At 39.3% G+C, this 20,300-nt stretch overlaps 1 protein-coding gene across 1 annotated transcript in view; it reads left to right on the forward strand.

The window, feature by feature from the left end:
- Window positions 1–2,731: 2,731 nt before the first annotated feature.
- Window positions 2,732–20,300, forward strand: part of LOC117498799 (protein NLRC3-like) — a gene marked incomplete at its 5' end in the record, with an annotated part of 34,373 nt that continues 16,804 nt past the window's right edge. The window contains 6 exons of the mRNA XM_034150946.1: window positions 2,732–2,780; window positions 3,166–4,641; window positions 4,696–5,032; window positions 5,748–5,921; window positions 7,464–7,640; window positions 9,748–9,921. Of these exons, the coding sequence (XP_034006837.1) occupies window positions 2,732–2,780; window positions 3,166–4,641; window positions 4,696–5,032; window positions 5,748–5,921; window positions 7,464–7,640; window positions 9,748–9,921 (2,387 nt within the window). The remainder of the gene's footprint in view (window positions 2,781–3,165; window positions 4,642–4,695; window positions 5,033–5,747; window positions 5,922–7,463; window positions 7,641–9,747; window positions 9,922–20,300) is intronic.

Raw genomic sequence — 20,300 nt, forward strand, 5'->3', positions numbered from 1 at the left:
GATAAGTAATAAGGGTATTTTAACGTGAGTTCTGTGCTAAGTGTGTTAGCATTTATTCGCGCAGGGCTAATTCAGAACCTTTGTTATTACCCTTAAGTTTCGTTTTGCTAAAATGTGTTAATATTGTCTGATAGCTGAGTTTCTTCCCGTTAAGTGGGTATGACACATTAATAGGTTTTTAAATGTTAAGAAGCCCTCAGACGCTGTTTCTTGCAGATGTTGCAATTTGGGAATGGGGCTTAACAGGTTGAACCTCATATTTGAGACAAGACGTGCGTGAGCGGAACTCTCCTCTATTTAGGGTAAACGTTAAACCTTTAATACAAAAGTTGCCGAATTCTCATCCACGATTACGTCACTTCCGCCGCCTAAAACCCAGGAGGTATACGATCTAGCACTACACACACACACACACACACACAGAGACACACACACATACACACTTTTTGTCTAACACGCTAACACAGTTCTGTGTTCTGTTATGCTGTTGTATTGTTGTATTCAACATAAGAACGATGACTGAACATATTTACTTTGAAAGTAATTATGGGACGTATTTCTTCTTTCATAGCAATTTTTCTTCTTACTTTCTTGCTGTAAAATAGGTCTTAAATTCTATTCAAAGTAGTCTTAAAAAGTCTTAGATTTGAGTTGGTGAAACCTGCAGGAACCCTGAGTAAGCTAACATTATTTAACCTCTTAAGGACGACGGTCCCCCCAGTGGACCCCTCCCACCGAGACAATGTCTGAGGGCTTCTTAACATTTATGAAACTATTAATGTGTAGCACCAGATTAACGGGAAGAATCTCAGCTAACTGAAGATATGAACCATTTTTACCAAAACAAAACACAAGGGTAATACCAAGCCTCTGAATTAGCACTTAGCGAAAAAATGCTAACGCACTTTAGCACACAACTCAAGATAAAGATACCCTTATTACTTATCGTAGCTGCACACACAATATATCAGATCAAAGCTGAGACTCACTCCTTATTTGTTAACGTGTTGGTGTGTATATAACTTTCCCTCGATTCCATTGGCTCTAGCGGTTATAAAGAGATTTCATTCATCAAAATCAACCAAGGGGGGCCAGAGATAGGTCAAATCCACCCAAATGACCCCAGAAGTGTTTTTTTTTAGCTAAATCTCTCTAAAAAGGTCAAATGTCACTTGTTGTGCATCAATCTTGATACAGGGTACTTATTATATGTTGTACTTTGGATTCTTAAAGCTTTTAGTCTACTAACCCATCATCCAAGGGTAGTTTTCACTATAAGTAAAAAAGAATTTTTGGGACACTATAATTTACAGTTTCTTTACTATGTTCAATCTGAATAGTCTTTAAAATAAACACATCTATATTGATTCTGACTTTTCTACATCCAACTCACAGGTTTATCATTACTTTGAGAAAAAAGATTATTAATTTAACCCTTTTAGAAGGGAAGATATAGTCATTTGTTCTGGGAATGTCATTTTCGAGCCTGAGACCTGAAAAACAGGCTCAGGGCTTAACAGGTTAAGGATATTTCAAGATGCAACTACATCATCATTGTATCAGTGGCATAAAATGGTTTTAAATTGCAAAAATATTGTTAAAGACTGAATATTCTCAAAACGAAATATATTGGACTACTTGGGCATGTTTATGATATGTATTATTAATGAATAGTAATAACCTGGTCAGCTGGTTGTGTTTAGCGTTAGCAGATATAACAGAGTTTTGAGAGATTACATGTAGAGTCAATACAAAGACTCAGATCTGTGCCTGGCAACACGAATAAAGTGAAGAAGTGAAATTCATGTCACCTGCGTATTCGTGCAGCGTGAAACATTTCAACTTGAGTGTAAAGTTTGTGACGCTCTGTTACAAAAACCTGTCAGTGTTGAGATTGTGCTCCTGTGGTCTCTGACGGTCTGAGGGGAATCAGAGAGGAGAACAGAGCTCTACAGCAGCTCATATTAAATCAGGGTTATTAATGTTCCTGTATAAACCAGAGACTGTCTGTGGTGCTAACAATATACTCACTGCTGTACTTATGACTACATGAAGTCATTCTGAGTGTTGATGGAGCAGCTCAAATGTTAGCATAGCTTTAATCAAACCGATCTCATTCAGAAAACTTTATAAATGTTTATGCTCGTTGTGTTGGAGACAGACCTGCAAAGCATTAACTCAGGCTTTTTACAAATCACTATCATTCTGTTGATATTTCTGCATCCTTTCCATATTTCTATTGCTATTAATTCACTGCAGATTCTATGTAAATTGTGTTTATAATGCTATAGTGCACCAGGTTAATACAACTGTGTGTGTCTTAGTAGATACAGTGACCATGTGCTCCTCTGGGTGATGAATCCAGACAGGATGCTTTTATAATAATGTGAAGCTTAAACTATCTACCTGATCGCGAAGATATATTATATACAGATATAGACCTATTTTCTAATATCAAACTAGAATTTGCCACCTTGTTGTACCTTTGGTGAGAATCAGCTCCTCTAAAGTAAAGTGCTATAAAGGATGTGTTCATCTCCACAGAGGGAAGAGGAAGAGTGGTGTTCCTGTGGAGCAGCAGCTGTCCAGCTGTGCTCTGTGTCAGGACGTCCTGAAGGATCCAGTCTCTACCAGCTGTGGACACTGGTTCTGCAGACAGTGTATCACCTCATACTGGGAGCAGAGACCTCCATCAGGAGACTCCTCCTGTCCTCAGTGTGGAGAAAGATCCAGAACCAGAGCTGGCCTGCAGACAGCCAGTCAGACCAGCTCTGTACGAGGTAAGAGGCCGAACACATGCAGCGCCTTTAGGCCGTCAGGGCGCTGGGTCTCTACTCTTGTATGAACTCGCTCAGTGTGTCTTCTGATCTTCTTCCAGGCATTGTTTAAGTGTTTTAAAACAGAGAGCAGTGTTTTCCTCAGAAGAAACACTGGACAGATCTAAAGGGGAACGTTAGCCTTGCAAAGAACTTCTACAGAAGATAGTAAAGATATCTGATGGCTAGGATACTTCCTGGTTTATTTGTTTTTGATCAGGTATACTGTTGTAGTGCATAGACAGTAAGCTGTTTTATAAAAATCATAACTTTTTCAACTCTGTCTGTTTTTTGTTGTTATAATTAGATTCTCAAAAGCATTTTCTTATTCTCTCCTGTTTCATCCCAGCAGATAGTGGTCTTCAGGAGGTTTTAGATGAACATAGGCTCAGTCTGAGGAGGAGATGTGAACGTGTGACTGAAGGAACTGATGAAAGTGAAACCCTCCTCAACAGCATCTTCACTGAGCTCTACATCACACAAGGACAGAGTGAAGAGGTTAATACCCAACATGAGGTGAGGCAGCTGGAGACAGCTTCCAAGAAAGAGACCCTCCATGAAACTCCAATCAAGTGCCAGGACATCTTTAAAGCCTTACCTGACCAACAGACTCTCATCAGAGCGGTCCTGACCAACGGAGTCGCTGGAGTTGGAAAAACCTTCTCAGTGCAGAAGTTCACTCTGGACTGGGCCGAGGGTTTGGAAAACCAAGATGTCCGTCTGGTGATCCCGCTCTCCTTCAGGGAGCTGAACCTGATCAAAGGTGAGCAGTACAGTCTTCTCAGGCTGCTCCATGTTTTCCATCCAACCTTACAGAAGGTCACAGCAGAGCAGCTGGCTGTCTGCAAAGTGCTGCTCATCTTTGACGGCCTGGATGAAAGCAGACTTTCTCTGGACTTCAGAAACAATGAGGTTGTGTCTGATGTCTCACAGCAGTCCTCAGTCAACGTGCTGCTGACAAACCTCATCAGGGGGAAGCTGCTTCCCTCGGCTCTCGTCTGGATAACTTCCAGACCTGCAGCGGCCAATCAGATCCCTCCTGAGTGTGTGGACAGGGTAACAGAAGTACGAGGCTTCACTGACGCCCAGAAGGAGGAGTACTTCAGGAGGAGATCGAGTGATGAAGACCTGTCCAGCAGAATCATCTCTCACATCAAGAGCTCCAGGAGCCTCCACATCATGTGTCTGATCCCAGTCTTCTGCTGGATCACTGCTGCAGTTCTGGACCACATGTTGACTACAGACCAGAGAGGAGAGCTGCCCCAGACCCTCACTGACATGTACTCACACTTCCTGCTGGTCCAGACCAAGAGGAAGAAGCAGAAGTATGAAGAGGGACATGAGACGAGTCCACAGCAGCTGACGGAGGCTGACAAGAAGGTTCTTCTGAAGCTGGGGAGGCTGGCGTTTGAACATCTGGAGAAAGGAGACATCATGTTCTACCAAGAAGACCTGCAGCGCTGTGGTCTTGATGTCACCGAGGCCTTGGTGCACTCAGGAGTTTGTACAGAGATCTTCAAAAGAGAGAGTGTGATCTTCCAGAAAACAGTCTACTGCTTTGTTCATCTGAGCATTCAGGAGTTTCTGGCTGCAGTCTACATGTTGCACTGTTACACCAACAGAGACACAGAGGTACTGAAGGACTTCCTGCACAGAGACTGGCCGTATGAGAACAGTAACAACAGTGATCAGGATTACCCATCCCTGGATGTCTTTCTAAAAGGAGCCATGGCGAAATCCCTCAGAAGTAGAAATGGCCACCTGGACCTGTTTGTCCGCTTTCTCCACGGCCTCTCTCTGGAGTCCAACCAGAGACTGTTAGGAGGCCTGCTGGGTCGCACAGACAACAGACTAACATTCATCAAGAGACTCTTCAGAGGCCAGCTGGGTCGCACAGACAACCATCCAGAAATCATCCAGAGAGCCATCAATAACCTGAAGGAGATGAGAAGTGATGAAGTCTCTCCTGACAGGAGCATCAACATCTTCCACTGTCTGACAGAGATGAAGGACCACTCAGTACATCAGGAGATCACAGAGTTCCTGAAGTCAGAGAACAGATCAAAGAAACTCTCTGAGATCCACTGCTCTGCTCTGGCCTACATGCTGCAGATGTCAGAAGAGGTTCTGGATGAGTTTGACCTGAAGAAGTACAAAACATCAGCGGAGGGGAAACTAAGACTAATTCCAGCTGTGAGGAACTGCAGGAAGGCTGTGTAAGTCCAGATGTGATTAACTTTATAAACTGAAGTGGATCAGAAGTTTAATTATTAAAATAAACACTATAAAATGTCTGCTGTTTAAATACTGAGAGCACAATAAAACCAACACTGTTCTTCTATTTATTTATAATAATTGTTAAATTGAACAGTTTTTCTCTCTTCATACTCCTTTGAGAGATGGAGGCGACATGTCAAACACATGAAGGACTTTAGAGGTTTCTCAGCATGTGATCACACCACACAGCAGGACTTACAGTTATCAGTTATTATTACTTTCTAGTAGTTTCTTTATCATTAAACACACACACATTTTATCACAATCTATATCATTTCCCACCAATACCAGAGTTATGTCTTAATGCTGATATACTGAAAACATCTTGCTGATGGTATTTAGATAAAAAGATTGAAACCTTATTGGTTTGTTAATTGTGTTTTTGTTCAAAATACATTTTCAGATGCTCAGAGAAGCAATCTAGCAACAGTGTCTGACAGCAGAAGGTAGCCAACACAGACATGTGATCACAGATTAACGCACACATTAAACTCAATTATAATAATAATTTAATATTATTATATATAATATAAAATGGCATCAGCAAATGTCATTCAGAACATACTGTATGTCAAATATGTATTCATGAAATGCTGGAGGTTAATATAATGTTCCCTCTTTTAAACACATGTTGTAATATTTGTGTTATTATAGACTTACTTACTGTAAACTCTCAGAGGCTCAATGTGAAGTCGTGGCCTCAGCTCTGAAGTCTGACCCCTCCCATCTGAGAGATCTGGACCTGAGTCAGAATGATCTGGAGGATTCAGGAGTGGAGCTGCTGAGTTCTGGACTAAAGAGTCCAAACTGCAGACTGGAGGCTCTCAGGTCAGTTCACTGACTGCACTTCATATGGATCTGTTTGTGTTTATGATTTTGTGAATTTGCCTGAGAACAAAGACATTTTAATTATTTTCCACACTTTTGCTAATGACTGAATATTCATGAGAATAACAAAGAGAAGGTGAAAGTGTGAGGGAGAGTGTTTGAGCTTCCACAGACTCACACTGTGCTCAATGAGTAAGTGAAGATGCTGTCAGTACTGATGAGCTGTGAGGGAGATGAAGGAGTTGTTAAAGTCAGGGGCCTCATTTATAAATGTGGCGTATGCTCAAAAGATGGCGTACACCAATTTCTAAGCAATCTTTGCGATTTATAAAAAACAAAGTTGACGGGAAAATGCGCGGTCCTCTACGGACACTCTGACCCATGCGTACGCACAAAAACGGGAGAGACGAGAAACTGCGACACCGTTGGCAGAAGGAAGAATGGAGAGAAATATGTGGAAATAATGCCATAAATATAATATTACCTCTCATTTATCAAATATGAAGAATTCATTTTCACAAATTGATTAAATCCAATCTTAAAATGATGAAACAAACGCCTGTTTGAGACTCCTCAGTGCACACAAAAACATAACTTGGAGAATCAAATAAATACGGAAATGTTATTGATCACCCCTCGATTATGTTGTGTTAATGTTATGAAATGTTTTCTCATAAATGATGCGGTAAGCAGGAGGACAGAATTACTTCTAAACTGAGGCCGTTTTGCATTTCTATAGGTTGTATAGATACGAGCATGGTTTTATATACTATCATGTTTAATCATGTTTTATGACGTTTCCTAAGACTTGATAAGTCGCTTATAAAACACAGGAGGTATGGAAACTAAGAACACCATATATTTGGTAGATTTGGCAGCTGATATAAGACAACACATTTGTTTTATTTCCTTTAACTGGTGGATATAGAGTTGCTGTGTGGAACACAAACCACCAAATAAAATAAAATAATTCAGATCAAGTCGTCATGACTCCACTCTGGAGGGATTCCCGGATCATTTCTTACAGTTTCTCATCATGGAGGGTCTCCTGTCCCCGGTACAAACACACAAACACACTGCCTGAGGAAGGTTAGGTTATGTGTATTTTTTTTTCGTCATTTCCTGCGATCTTCTTCATGCAGTCAGTCAAAATGAATATTAATACAGGGCGTTTCTTTGACTATTTATAGGCAAATATTGGCGTTACGGTAAGACCGCAGAAGCTGCGCCGCATTTCGAGTGGATTGTGATTTATAAAGGGAAACCGGCGTAGGACCTGCGTGCGCAGTGTTTTATAAATCGGAATATTTGTGTGCGTATTTACTTGCTTTGTCCTACGTAAGCCACCTTCCCACGTGAATCTTACGCAAAGCTTTATAAATGAGGCCCCTGATCAAAGTTAAAGTTCCAGATTATCAATGGATTGTTTCTACATCATCGCTGACATTAAAACCTTGTTTAACTCTGAACAGATTATTAAACCTGGAGTTATTTCAAAAGGGAACATTGTTTTCTAAGTTACATCATGTTTTCTTTATTCAGACTGAGTGGCTGCAGGTTGTCAGAGATCAGCTGTTCTGCCCTGATCTCAGCTCTGAAGTCCAACCCCTCCCATCTGAGAGAGCTAGACCTGAGTCTCAACTACAATCTGCAGGATTCAGGAGTGAAGCTGCTGAGAGATCTTCTGGAGAGTCCAGACTGCAGACTGAAGACTCTCAGGTCAGTTCACTGACTCTCTGTTACTGATGGAGATCTCATATGTTCAGTTTGTAATTGAACCTAATGTATGTACATTAATAACTTGAATCCATAAAGTATCTGGTTCCGAGACCCCAAGTAATCTGAGAGCTGTTCTCTGCCATCATGACACGCAGGGTGTTGATTTTTGACGGTCTAACTGCTGGTGAACTCGGAGCGCTGTTAGAACGGGATGCTCAGATACTCAGAGCAGAGCTCACTGTCAGAGAGCCTGATGTGCAGGGATTGTTAGGGAAGTCATTTTTCTTAATATTATTATATTAATCCTTTAGCTGGCTAACTAGCATACATTGTCACTAACTCCTAACGTTAGCTTTATCCTGCGTTTTCCAATTGATTTTTTAATGGGCCTAATGTTACAGACCGTCACATGTCAATAGTCATGTGTTTTAGACCCTGTGTTAAGGCTACAAACAGATGTGAGGAGTACTTCTAAGTAAAAGTAGAAGAACTCAAATCTTATGCTTTAGTAAAAGTAGAAGTACTCAGATCTTGTACTTGACTAAACGTAGAAGTACTCAAATCTTGTACTTGAGTAAAAGTAGAAGTACTCTGATCTTGTACTTGAGTAAAAGTAGAACTACTCAGACCTTGTACTTGAGTAAAAGTAGAAGTACTCAGATCTTGTACTTCAGTGAAAGTAGAAGTACTCAGATATTGTACTTGAGTAAAAGTAGAAGTACTCAGATCTTGTATTTGAGTAAAAGTAGAAGTACTAGAGTGTAGGAATACTCTGTTACAGTAAAAGTCCTGCATTCAAAATGTTCCTCAAGTGAAAGTAGAAAAGTATTATCATCAAAATATAGTGAAAGTAGCGACAGTAAAAGTAGTCATTGTGCAGATTGGTCCATTTCTGAATAATATATATGATATGTTTTATAATGATTGATCATGAAAGTGTTCTCAAAGCTGGTAAAGGTGCAGCTAGTTTGAATGACTTTGTATACTGCAGGGTAGCTTGTGGATTTACTCCAGGTGGAACTAAAGTCTGATTCAACACTTGATTAGATTTCACATCATTCATCCACATCTGTAAAGTCACTAAATGGATAGATGGGTACTTTATTGATCCCAAATTGGGAAATTATTTTGTTGCAGCAGCAAGGTGTACAGGCATTACAATCGAAAAGGTTAAAGAAAGTATAAACATAATAAAATGAACTAAAATAACAATAACATGATCAATCAATTATGTAAGATCCTTGTCACCTTTTTCGTACCCGATGAGTTTGCATCCCTGATAAAGGTCCTCTGAAGTAATATTAGTTTTACATGATAAAGTTTACTTTCTGAAGGACACACATTTTTTTGTTGTCATTCATTTCAATGTTGAGAAACTCATCTGATTATACATGTATTTGTATTCTCATCTTGTTTTCTTTATTCAGAGTCGAGCACTCCAGTTTGTCAGAGATCAGCCCTGCTCTGATCTCAGCTCTGAAGTCCAACCCCTCCCATCTGAGAGTTCTGGACCTGAGTAACAATGCTCTGAAGGATTCAGGATTGAAGCTGCTGAGAGATCTTCTGGAGGGACCAGACTGCAGACTGAAGACTCTCAGGTCAGTTCACTGACTCTCTGTTACTGCTGGAGATCTCATGTTTCATTAGTTATTCAACCTGATTCTTCTACATTAATATATTACATCCATATGTTTGTAATTGTTGTTTTGTTCATATCTTTGTTTCTCTAAATGTAGTCTGCAGTCATAACAGTTGATTGTTTCCTAAATAAACTATTATTCTTCCACTGTTAGTTGTTAAAGTAAATGTATGTTTTTCTTTAGTAAATGATCTGAATAAAGAAGCTCCTCTGAACTAACATTAGTTTTACATAAAGTTTACTTTCTGACATAGAAATGTTAATGTTCCCATCATTTAGACGTGTTTTCACAGATAATAAACAGAAGGCTGATATAATGATGATCCACAATAACAGAATGACAGTCACTGTAATTCAGGGAATAGATCATTGATTAGGACGCAGTGATGATGAGCTGCACATTTCAGACCTGAACATCTGACTGAATTATAAACTGATTTTTATCCTCATCATGTTTTCTTTATTCAGACTGAGTGACTGCAGTTTGTCAGAAATCAGCTGTTCTGCTCTGATCTCAGCTCTGAAGTCCAACCCCTCCCATCTGAGAGATCTGGACCTGGGTGAGAACGCTCTGAAGGATTCAGGAGTGAAGCTGCTGAGAGATCTTCTGGAGAGTCCAGACTGCAGACTGAAGACTCTCAGGTCAGTTCACTGACTCTCTGTTACTGCTGGAGATCTCATGTTTCATTAGTTATTCAACCTGATTCTTCTACATTCATATATTACATCCATACTTTTGTAAATGTTTTATTCATATTTTTATTTCCCTAAATGTAGTCTGCAGTCATAGCAGTTGATTTATTTTCTTTTTTTGACACTTAATTTAAGACTTTTTTCATTACAAAACATACAAAACAAAGCCAGGCACTTACATCAGTTCGACAATAAAAACGTACAATGTAATCAGGGATACAGAGAAAATTCTCTCTCTTTTTTTTTTTAAATAAGAGCACAAACATTTGAATTTATGTCGTCAGAGTAAACAGCTCCTCGTATGGAGGTCAAATTATGAGAGGATGGGAGGTCACATCAACGACCTCCGGTCCTATTCCAGCAGATACACCAACAATTTTTTCCATCTGGCTAAGTACAAATCTTTTTCAAATATTAGCAGGAAGGTCAATCTTTCCATCTCTTGAATTTCCTTAATCATTTCAATCCAATTATTCGTAGTAGGTATATCTCTCTGTAACCATTTACGTGTAATGGCTGTTTTTGCTGCCACAGTGAGGATTTTTAAGAGATATTTTCGCTTCTTGTAAGTCCTTCCGGTGGATCACCCAAATAAAGGGACATACATGTCAATGGTATTTGCAGCCCAAGGATTTGCTGCACATATCTCCAGACATTTTCCCAAAATTGTTTTATCTTTGGGCAGGACCAAAACATGTGGTGGTGATCCGCTCCACTATCTCCACAGTCTCTCCAACACGAAGAATCGTTCGGTGTAAAATATCTTTTCAGCTTTGAAGTAATAAAAAAACGCACCAGATTTTTCCAACTGAATTCACGCCATTGAGTAGAGCAGGTTGTAGAGAAAATCATTTCACACGTTTTCCCATTGTTGAGTGGTTATTTTCACATTCAATTATTTTCCCATCTCTCCGTGATACACCTTGTAGTATTTCCTCGACCCATAGCAAGTCCCTGATAAAGTTTTGGAATTACTGATTTAGAATCACCTGTGTATGCCTTTACTGTACATTTTATTATTTCGTTATGTTATCCTTTTATTATTTCCCATTAGTGTGCAGTAAGCAGTGATACCAATATTCTGAGAATGCTGCGTGGGGTCTGGGTGCAGTGGTGCGCGGCTCGCTGCTGTGAGGAGGGGACAGTGTGAGCTGGATTACTGGTGTCGTTTCCTGGTTGCTGCGTGGGGTCTGCGAGACAGCGAGACATCGCGAAACTCAGCCTGAACTCAGCCTGAGCACCATGGACTACGAGGCTCCACACTAGCACCCGCACCCCCAAATGCGGCGCACCTATAGTGTAGGGTTTGTGACTCTGCAGACCGTTTACATGCAGAAAAAGCTACACAACACATAAGGGGACGGGTAATAACCGGAAAAGCAGGACATGGGACCTTCAACCAAACACCCAGGTATTTTATTCCTTTTTGAGACCAGTCAATGGGAAGTCTTTGTTTAAGTTCAGAGGAGGGATGACAGTTAAATGCTAATATATGACTTTTTGTTATATTTAGCTTATAGCCTGAATATGTAGAAAACAGTTCAAGGAGATCAAGAAGGGCAGTAAGGCAGACGTCAGGGTTACGAACATATAGCAATACGTCATCCGCATACAATGCTATTTTGTGTTCTGTGTCTTTAATAGTAGTTCCCTGTATGTTACAGTCCTCTCTTATTGCCTGTGCCAGAGGTTCTATGAAGATTGCAAAGAGTGTTGGTGAAAGGTCAGTGTATGTTTTGGTCATTGGATTTTCTTTTCACAAATGGATATTCAAAAACAAAAAACGACTGGATATTACATTTTTGTTTTAAAATTGAAAAGCCATAATTGAAATTCAAGGCATTTTTCTTTATCATGGTCAAAAAGGGATTTACTAAACTTAAAAAAACGGGATGATTTTCATTTTCTACTTCTCAAAACAAAAAATAAAATCACTAGAAAACAGAAACAAAAAAACTAGCGTTTTTTCCTATTCTGCTACCGGAAGTTAGCTTACAAAATAAGAGTGCAGATGAGGACGGTCAATCCGTGTATCTACGGTCCATTTGTTTTTCTTTATTAAACCAGTAAAGGGAAGAGGCCTTTTTGTTTTTTGCTTTTTACCTTATTAAATGGTCATTGGAGCGAGGGGCGGGGCGAAACTCACGGAAGTGATTTCAAAACAAAAGCACTCGTTTGCTTGGAACGGTGATAATATTATAAACAAGGTGAATTTAGTAATATTTGTTACCACAAGTTCTTAATAAAACTAACACTGTTGGACTCTGTATTAGTTTGACTGCTACCAGAAATAAAATGAAGTACTTTTACTGTGTACTTTGTGAGTAATCCTCTGTCAGAGTCCCCTCCATAGTACATAATGCATGTTTTTCTGCTATCTTTGATGAATGATAAAAAGACAATTTTACCATGAGTTCTTAATGAAATTGATACTGTTTGACTTTGTATTAGTTAGCCTACTACTAACAATACATTGAAGTACTTTTACTGTGTATTTTTTGAGAAATCCTCTGTCAAAGTCCCCTGCTGAGAACAAAATCAAGCCACTTCTGCTAAGTTTGATGAGGGAATTCTTTTTTGTTACCATTAGTTCTTTGTGAGATTGATCCTGTTGGACTCAGTACTACTGAAACTACCCCCACAAGTACTATGAAGTACTTACTGTGTACTTCTCCAGTAATCCTCTGTCAATGTCCCCTCCTGTTTACAGGAATGCATGTTTTTCTTTTAATAAGCATTAAAAAACCTTTCTTCCTGAGACTGATATTATTGGACAGAGTACTTTAAAGGGCCCATGTCATGGCCATTTCCACTGATCATAATTACATTGTTGAGGTATACTAAAATAGATTTATACTGTGCAATTTTCCAAACTCACATTGGTTTCGCATACAGCATCTCTGTCAAGCATGTGTATTCAGCAGTATTCACTTTCTCCACTAAACGACTCGTTGGAGCTCTTGTCCCCCCCTCCCTGTGAGCCTAGTGTGCTCCGATTGGTCAGCTCGGCCACTCGTTCTGATTAGTCAACCACCAGAGAGGCTGCGCCCATGTCAGTGCTTTTCCCCGGCTGCTCTCAGCGTAACATCAGTCTTATCATGGCGTCGGTACAGCGGTATATTTTATATACATATATATTTTTAACTGTTGTTATAGAAGAGTGTGACGGCCCCAGGGCCTTTGTCTTACGATGGGGTGGAGCTGAAGAAGCTAATCAGCACGATCACGGACACCTCCGGACACTACGGCCCCAGTCTCTCTCCAAAGCGGCTGCAGGAAGACTAACTCTGCGATCCTCTCAACCACCTATCTTGCATTTACCACAATAAATGTGCCGTGGTTTTGTAAACTCGTGTATGTCTCCTTGTCTTTCCGTTGTGGCCTACGAGCTACTCTCATAACAAAGAGTAAGTTATTTTTACCCGTTATAAACTACTACTGTTTGATGAGAAATCAAATCATGGTTTGCTATATATGAATTCAGGGAAGAAAGGATAGGCCTACTAAGTATTTCCATTAAACTTTATTTTTAGAAATGTACAAAATGAACATAAATATACATATATACACGGTATATCATCCATTCCTCCTCCTCTTGCCTGCGCACAGCCGGTGCGGTGCGGTGCCTTTTAGCACGAGGCCTCAGTAGTAGTAGAATCCCTTCCCCGTCATGGATTGTCCGCCAGGATCTGGCTGGACGAAATCAAATGCAAATCACAAAATATTAGAGAAACTTAGTTGTTTTAGATTCGTTAGTAGTAGTTGTGTAATGAACAGCTTGCCTGCTAATATGCTAACCTAGCTTTGTTTACCTTGGTAGCTAACACGATATGAACGTTAGCTTGGAGGAAAGGCAACTATAATGCAGTGTAATAAAACTACTATGAACAAAAGCTAGTGGTTCATATTAGGCTAGCAATAACGTGTTTATAATTGCAATCGTATACGGGTATTCTGCTACCATACAATGTAACTTGCATGAATACATTGTTTTGCGCTAGCATACAGCTAGCCTCGTTAGCTACATGCAGTATATGTACGGTCACAATGTACGGTAAACCGGAGTATACTGTATGAGTATTCCGTGTGTGTGACTGCAGACATTCTCCTGCCATGACAAACATGTAAGGCCATCTGCTGACATTGTAGTTGATATATTTAAACGCTAGCAACGTAGCATCACAAAAATGTTTTTCTGACCAAAACTAGCTCAAGCTCCGTGTGTTAGATCGCTACGCCAGCTATAATGTAATTACGTTTCGCGACTGACCGGCAAATCACCCGCAGTATACTGTCAATAGGTATTTTGTGTGTGAATGCAGACATTCTCCTGCTATGAGATACATGTATGCAAGGCCATCTGCTGATATTAGAGTTGATATATGGAAACTCTAGCAACTTAGTTAGCACAGTTAGCACTGTGTCAATGGCTTAGCAGTCCAACACAGTTTACACATTTAAACAGTCTTGTTTGATAAATACACAAATAACAATGCAAACTTACAGGTTGTATACCCAGATCTTCCCCTGCTCCAAACGGTCCAAACAAGCTGTGCATATCCGGCCTCAAACTGGGCAATGTTTTTGGAAGCTTTCGTCTGTGAAATGCCGGTTCTTCGAACCTCTGGAGGAGGAACACGCCGCTGCTGGTGTGGCCATAGCTCTTCGGGATTGGTCCATTTCGTTCCGGGTACCGCATGACATCAGGCGGTACCCGGAACTAAATGGAAGACTCAAATGGGCAGTGACGTATCTCAACGAGGCGTTTTGGGGAGGTATTTTCTGTGTTAGAGTTTTACTCGCTACAGGGTGTACTTTGAGGGGTTTTTGACTCTGCACACCGTTTACATGCATAAAAACCTTCATAACACACAAGGGGACGGGTAATAACCGGAAAAGCATGACATGGGAGCTTTAAGAGGATATGGTAGACATGATATCAGCAATACTTCCAGTCAGTACTCCGGCAGCAGCATTTTCACACCTTGGAAAGTCTTTAGAGTCTGGCCTGGATAGCTGGTCACAAATATCCTTCAGCAAAGTAACACACTCTGTCACATGGTTGCCCTCTTATGATGCTGATGTCTTTTAATATATATATAATTATTTCTCTGCCGCTAATTCGGTCCTCGCAGATTCTTCATTCTCATCAGCCTCATCCTTCCATCAGTCCCAGTCAACGCCTCCAGCACACTTCCAGTGTCTGACTCCATATGATATTGTCCTGATGCTGTAAGGGTGATGACCCATGATCACAAAATGACCCCTCTAGAGTCTGAGTGCCAAGGACCTCATATTATGTCTGTCATTAATGTTACATCACCCATTATAACAATTTTCTTTCATTTATTCTCTTCTCTTAACTGAATAGTCCTGTCTTTAAGTATAATACAATGTAAAGTCCTTTTCCTGCACCATTTTAAGGCTTCAAAACAGGCATTTTTACTTTATGTGTTTGGAGAAATGACACAATCAATGGCCCAGAATTGTACTTTATAAACTATGAATCTTCTGCAACGTCCCACGAACACGGCACCCAGACCCCACGAAGCATTCTCATCTGTTTGTCATTACTGCACTGTAAGAAACGTAGCGTGAAATTCACAGTATTTAACTGGCAGCAATTGACAAGTTACTTACTGTAAAATGAATTACAGTAAGTAACTTGTCAATTGTTGCCAGTTACTTACTGTAAAGGTAATCACAGTATTTACAAGTTTTTATTTACAGTAACAGTGTAAAATGAAACACAGTAACTTCCAAGTACTGTATTTGTGTTTACGGTAATAGTGTTTTAACTGTCAAATGAAACACAGTTAATAGCATTTACTTTATTTTGTATTACAGTAGTAGTATTATAGCTGTAAAATAAAACAGTAACTTCCAAGTACTGTATTTATGTTTACGGTAATAGTATTTTAACTGTAACACAGTAATGTTTAATTACTTTATTTGTTGTAACAGTAGTAGTGTTACAGTATAGCTGTACAATAAAACACAGTAATTTCCAAGCATTGTATTTTTGTTTAAGGTAATAGTATTTTAACTATAAAATAAAACACTGCCATTTAAAAAGTACTGTTTTTTTGTTTACGGTAATAGAGTTTCAACTGTAAAATAGAAACTTTAATGCTATAATTTTAAGTTACAGTATCAGTATTGTAACTGTAAAACAATTTATTATTGTATACTTCATGTCATGCTGGTAATTTACATATTACCAGAAATTCTTGACACAATTTTAAAGCTCACCAATAACTGCAGGGAGACAGCAAACAATACATTTTAACAATGTATTCTTAATTGTTGAACGGTATCAAGACCATGTAGTTTCTTGTGCTAAATGATAAATATTTTCATCCATAAAACAATCGATATTAATATCCAAAAACGTGGAGATTGCATTTTTAAAACAGTGACTATAACAAATCACAAAAAATATGATGCCATTTCTTCTGCCAAGCCATTTTAGAGACGTGCTGTCGTTGAAAAGGTCACGACCTCGACATAAACTGGAGAACCCAAATGCACGACCCAGAGACACAGTCTTGAATGTAACAAAAATTGTCTTTTTAATGTCATTGAACAGAAAATCCCTCTTAACAGACTAAGTACTGGAATAACAAAAAAAACGAACAAAACAACTAAACCTAACAAGACTGTAAACGATCCTCTCTTTGCTGAGGCCTGGCACGACCACACGTGGGAACAAACACTAACTGACACAGGACAGAGGAGAGACAGGACTATTTAAACATGAGGTCAGTGGGAACAGGTGGAAACAATCAGGGGCGGGGCAGATGCTGACGACGGCGGGAAAACACACAAAGGGAGGAAGTAACATGGCCTGAAATGAGAGACAAGAGGGAAGTACAAATGAAACGGGAAATGGAAAACGAGACACGACATGAAACACGGGGACTTAACTAGAGATGAATGACATAAATAGACAGACCTGACATAACGTGAATAAACATGAAATGACAGACATAATACATAAACATAACTAACACATTTGACGAGACAAGACAAAAGGCACTGTTTGGCAAATACATTATCACTATTCTTAGATAATACACAATATTTGAAAACACTTTGAATACAAACAACCAAATGCATGCAGGAATGGACCCTGTACTGAACTTACAAACCTTACACGTGCAAGACATTTTGATAAGCTTGCCGAGTACAGTTAGCTTAACTTGCTTTTTCACTAAGCGGCCTGGCGTCGGACTGTCAAACTTTGGTTACGGTTACATAAATTAACTGACAAAATTGTTTGTATTAATTACTTTCTTTGTCTCTTGAGTTACCATGTCCATTGGGGGAGGTTACTTCCTGGTTCAGCAAAGGGCGTGGCTGAGCGCTGAGGACTCATAAATATTGCAAGGAGCCAATTGGGACAGATTGGGACAAACCACCTGCTTCCATGTTAAAGGGGGGATTTGGGTTTTGTCAGTGTCCTTTGTGTTTTCTGTTACTATTAATTATCCCTTGGTTTCAACTTGGTTTGGCCAAGCCACTATAGAGGTTCCTTTTTGTAGCAGGTCAGTTTGTTTGGTTGTAGCCTTTATTTAACCAGGTTAAAAAATCCCATTGAGATCAACGATCTCTTTTTCAGGGGAGACCTGCGGTAAAACCAGTTTGTTGAGTTAACACCTGTTAAGTTGATGCCATGTTTCTTTGAGGTATTTTCTGTTGACCTCTTTTATAGGCCTAGTTATTCGAAATTATTGCTTTATGATATTTTCTGTGGACTTTTGGGTAAATAAAAAACCCAGTTTATTTAAACCATTCCTGTGTCCTGTTGTTCATACCCCTCACTGTTTATTCATCATTCAATTCATTCTATATTTTATTGTGTACATTACTTTTCACTTTACTGCTTGTTGCACTCTTGGTTAGAAGCTAAACTGCATTTCGTTGTCTCAGTACCTGTAATCTGTGCAATAACAATAAAGCTGAATCTAATCTTGAGCAGGAACAAATGTATTTACTTAGTACATATCTGACATTAACGATTAAACACATTTGTGCATTCTTTATAAATGCAAACTGGTCAAGACCACTGACGGAAGTAGTTTTGAAAAGTAATAAGTGGTTCTGTCTTTTACATGTAGGATTCAACCCCCCTTGTATTGATTTGTTTTAAAATGAACAGACACTTGAGTCATTCATTTGTAGTAGGGATGTCCCGATCCGATCACGTGATCGGGGATCGGAGCCGATCACGTGATTTTCACGTGATCGGGGATCGGGAGAAAGAAATCGGGGATCGGATTTTTTTTTTTTTTTTTTTTTTTTTTTTATAAAATATTTTTATACATTTTATTTAATGTTACAAAACAAAAATGACCATGTTCACGTCTTAAAGTCATCCTGAGGCCTTAGTTTTGGGTTAAAATTACACTACATCATGTATGTGTTGCTTCTTTTGGGCTTGTTTTCATAGACCTGGTTGCTTATTTCTCTCAAATCTGGCAACAGAGTGGGCGCAGTGTCTAATAGTAGCAGTAAGCTAACGAGAGGCTACGTTCAGCTGGTGACTCGGGAGTCGGGACAGAGAAAATGTCAGGAGTTTGGAAGTATTATAAAATTGAAAGCGAAGGCAGTGTAACAGCCAGATGCAATGTTTGCAAGGCGGAGGTTCCGCGTGGTGGAAAGAACAGAGCTACGTTCAACACGACCAATCTAATACAAACACCACCAACAACAACACGACGAGTACACAGCGGCCACTCAGGTAACGGCACTGAAACAACCGACACTTTCAGAGACTTTTAAAAGGAAAGAGAAACTGCCCCAGAACAGCCAAGATAGCTGAATTCATCGCGTTGGATGACCAGCCGTTATCTGTTACCTTTTTTTTTCCTCTTAATGCATTGCATAAAGATCGGATCGGGAAAAATCGGTATCGGCAGATTGTCAAAATCAAATGATCGGAATCGGATCGGGAGCAAAAAAAGGTGATCGGGACATCCCTAATTTGTAGTGATATAATAATTGTGGGATTTCTATTGCATCCACTTCATCTGCAACAAAGAAAGCCAACGCAATTTCCGCCATTGCAAACCGAGTCAAGCCGACTCCGAGCTGTCCGACTTCAGGCAAGCTTTTTGAGACCTCCCCCGGCTGCAATCGGCTATTCTCGTCTACTTTCGAGGTGAGCCGCAGCTCATCTCAAACAAGCCTATTTTTTTCTGTTGACCGTTTTTGTCCCTATAGTTTGTCGTTAGTTTTTGTTTATTAAATATTGTCAGACTATTTTACTTCGGTGTAGACTTTCTCTTTGAAAATGCGTCACAGCCTATAGCCAAACTTAGCCTCTCGGCGACTCAGACTGGACTGGGAATTGAGCCGCCACAATAATAATAAAATTGATGATTATTACCTTATTTTTGTCTATTTTTATTCCTCTGTGTTGCGTGTTTAAGGTGCAATGCCAAGACACATTCTTTGTATGAATCAGCACCACATTTGTAGTTCTTCCGGTTTGCAAAGACATACGGTCTTAAAAATATATATCTACTAAGTATATAAAATATCTAGTATAGCCAAACTAGTAATTACACTGCATCAAGATTATGTATATTAAGAAAAATATGTTGGTTTATTTAAGATATTTTAGATATGTTAGCTATTCTAGAAATGGGGTTTTTCGGTTTTTCTACAGTACATTGTTGGTTACTGTGATTATCTACAGTACATTGTTGGTTACTGTGAATATCGACAGTACATTGTAGGTTACTGTGAATATATACAGTACATTGTTGGTTACTGTGAATATCGACAGTACATTGTTGGTTACTGTGAATATATACAGTACATTGTTGGTTACTGTGAATATCGACAGTACATTGTTGGTTACTGTGAATATATACAGTACATTAAGGTTCAAGGTTCAAGGTTCTTTATTGTCAATCTGACATAGCTACAGAGTAATTATGCAGTTGAAAATCTTATGTCACAGGCTTCTCCAACAATGCAACATAATAACATAACATAATAACAATAAGAGCAAGAGCAATACAAAAATAATAATAGTTATAAAAATGAAATAAAGTTATGATGTGGAATAGTGCAGTATGAGTCTATATACAAGTTATTGGAATGATATATATATATTAGGTATTAGATACATACTACTGAGTAGCAGTTGAATGTTTGAAGTTGTTTCAACAGTTCAATTTTTTAACAGTCTCACTGCCCGCGGGAAGAAACTGTCTCCGAATCTTCTTGTCCTTGCCAGGATGCTGCGGTAACGTCTGCCAGACGGCAACAGAAAGAACAGTTTGTGGCTGGGGTGATGGGGGTCTTTGATAATCCGT

Source organism: Trematomus bernacchii, unplaced genomic scaffold, assembly GCF_902827165.1.
Source record: "Trematomus bernacchii unplaced genomic scaffold, fTreBer1.1, whole genome shotgun sequence".
Taxonomy (NCBI): Eukaryota; Metazoa; Chordata; class Actinopteri; order Perciformes; family Nototheniidae; genus Trematomus; species Trematomus bernacchii.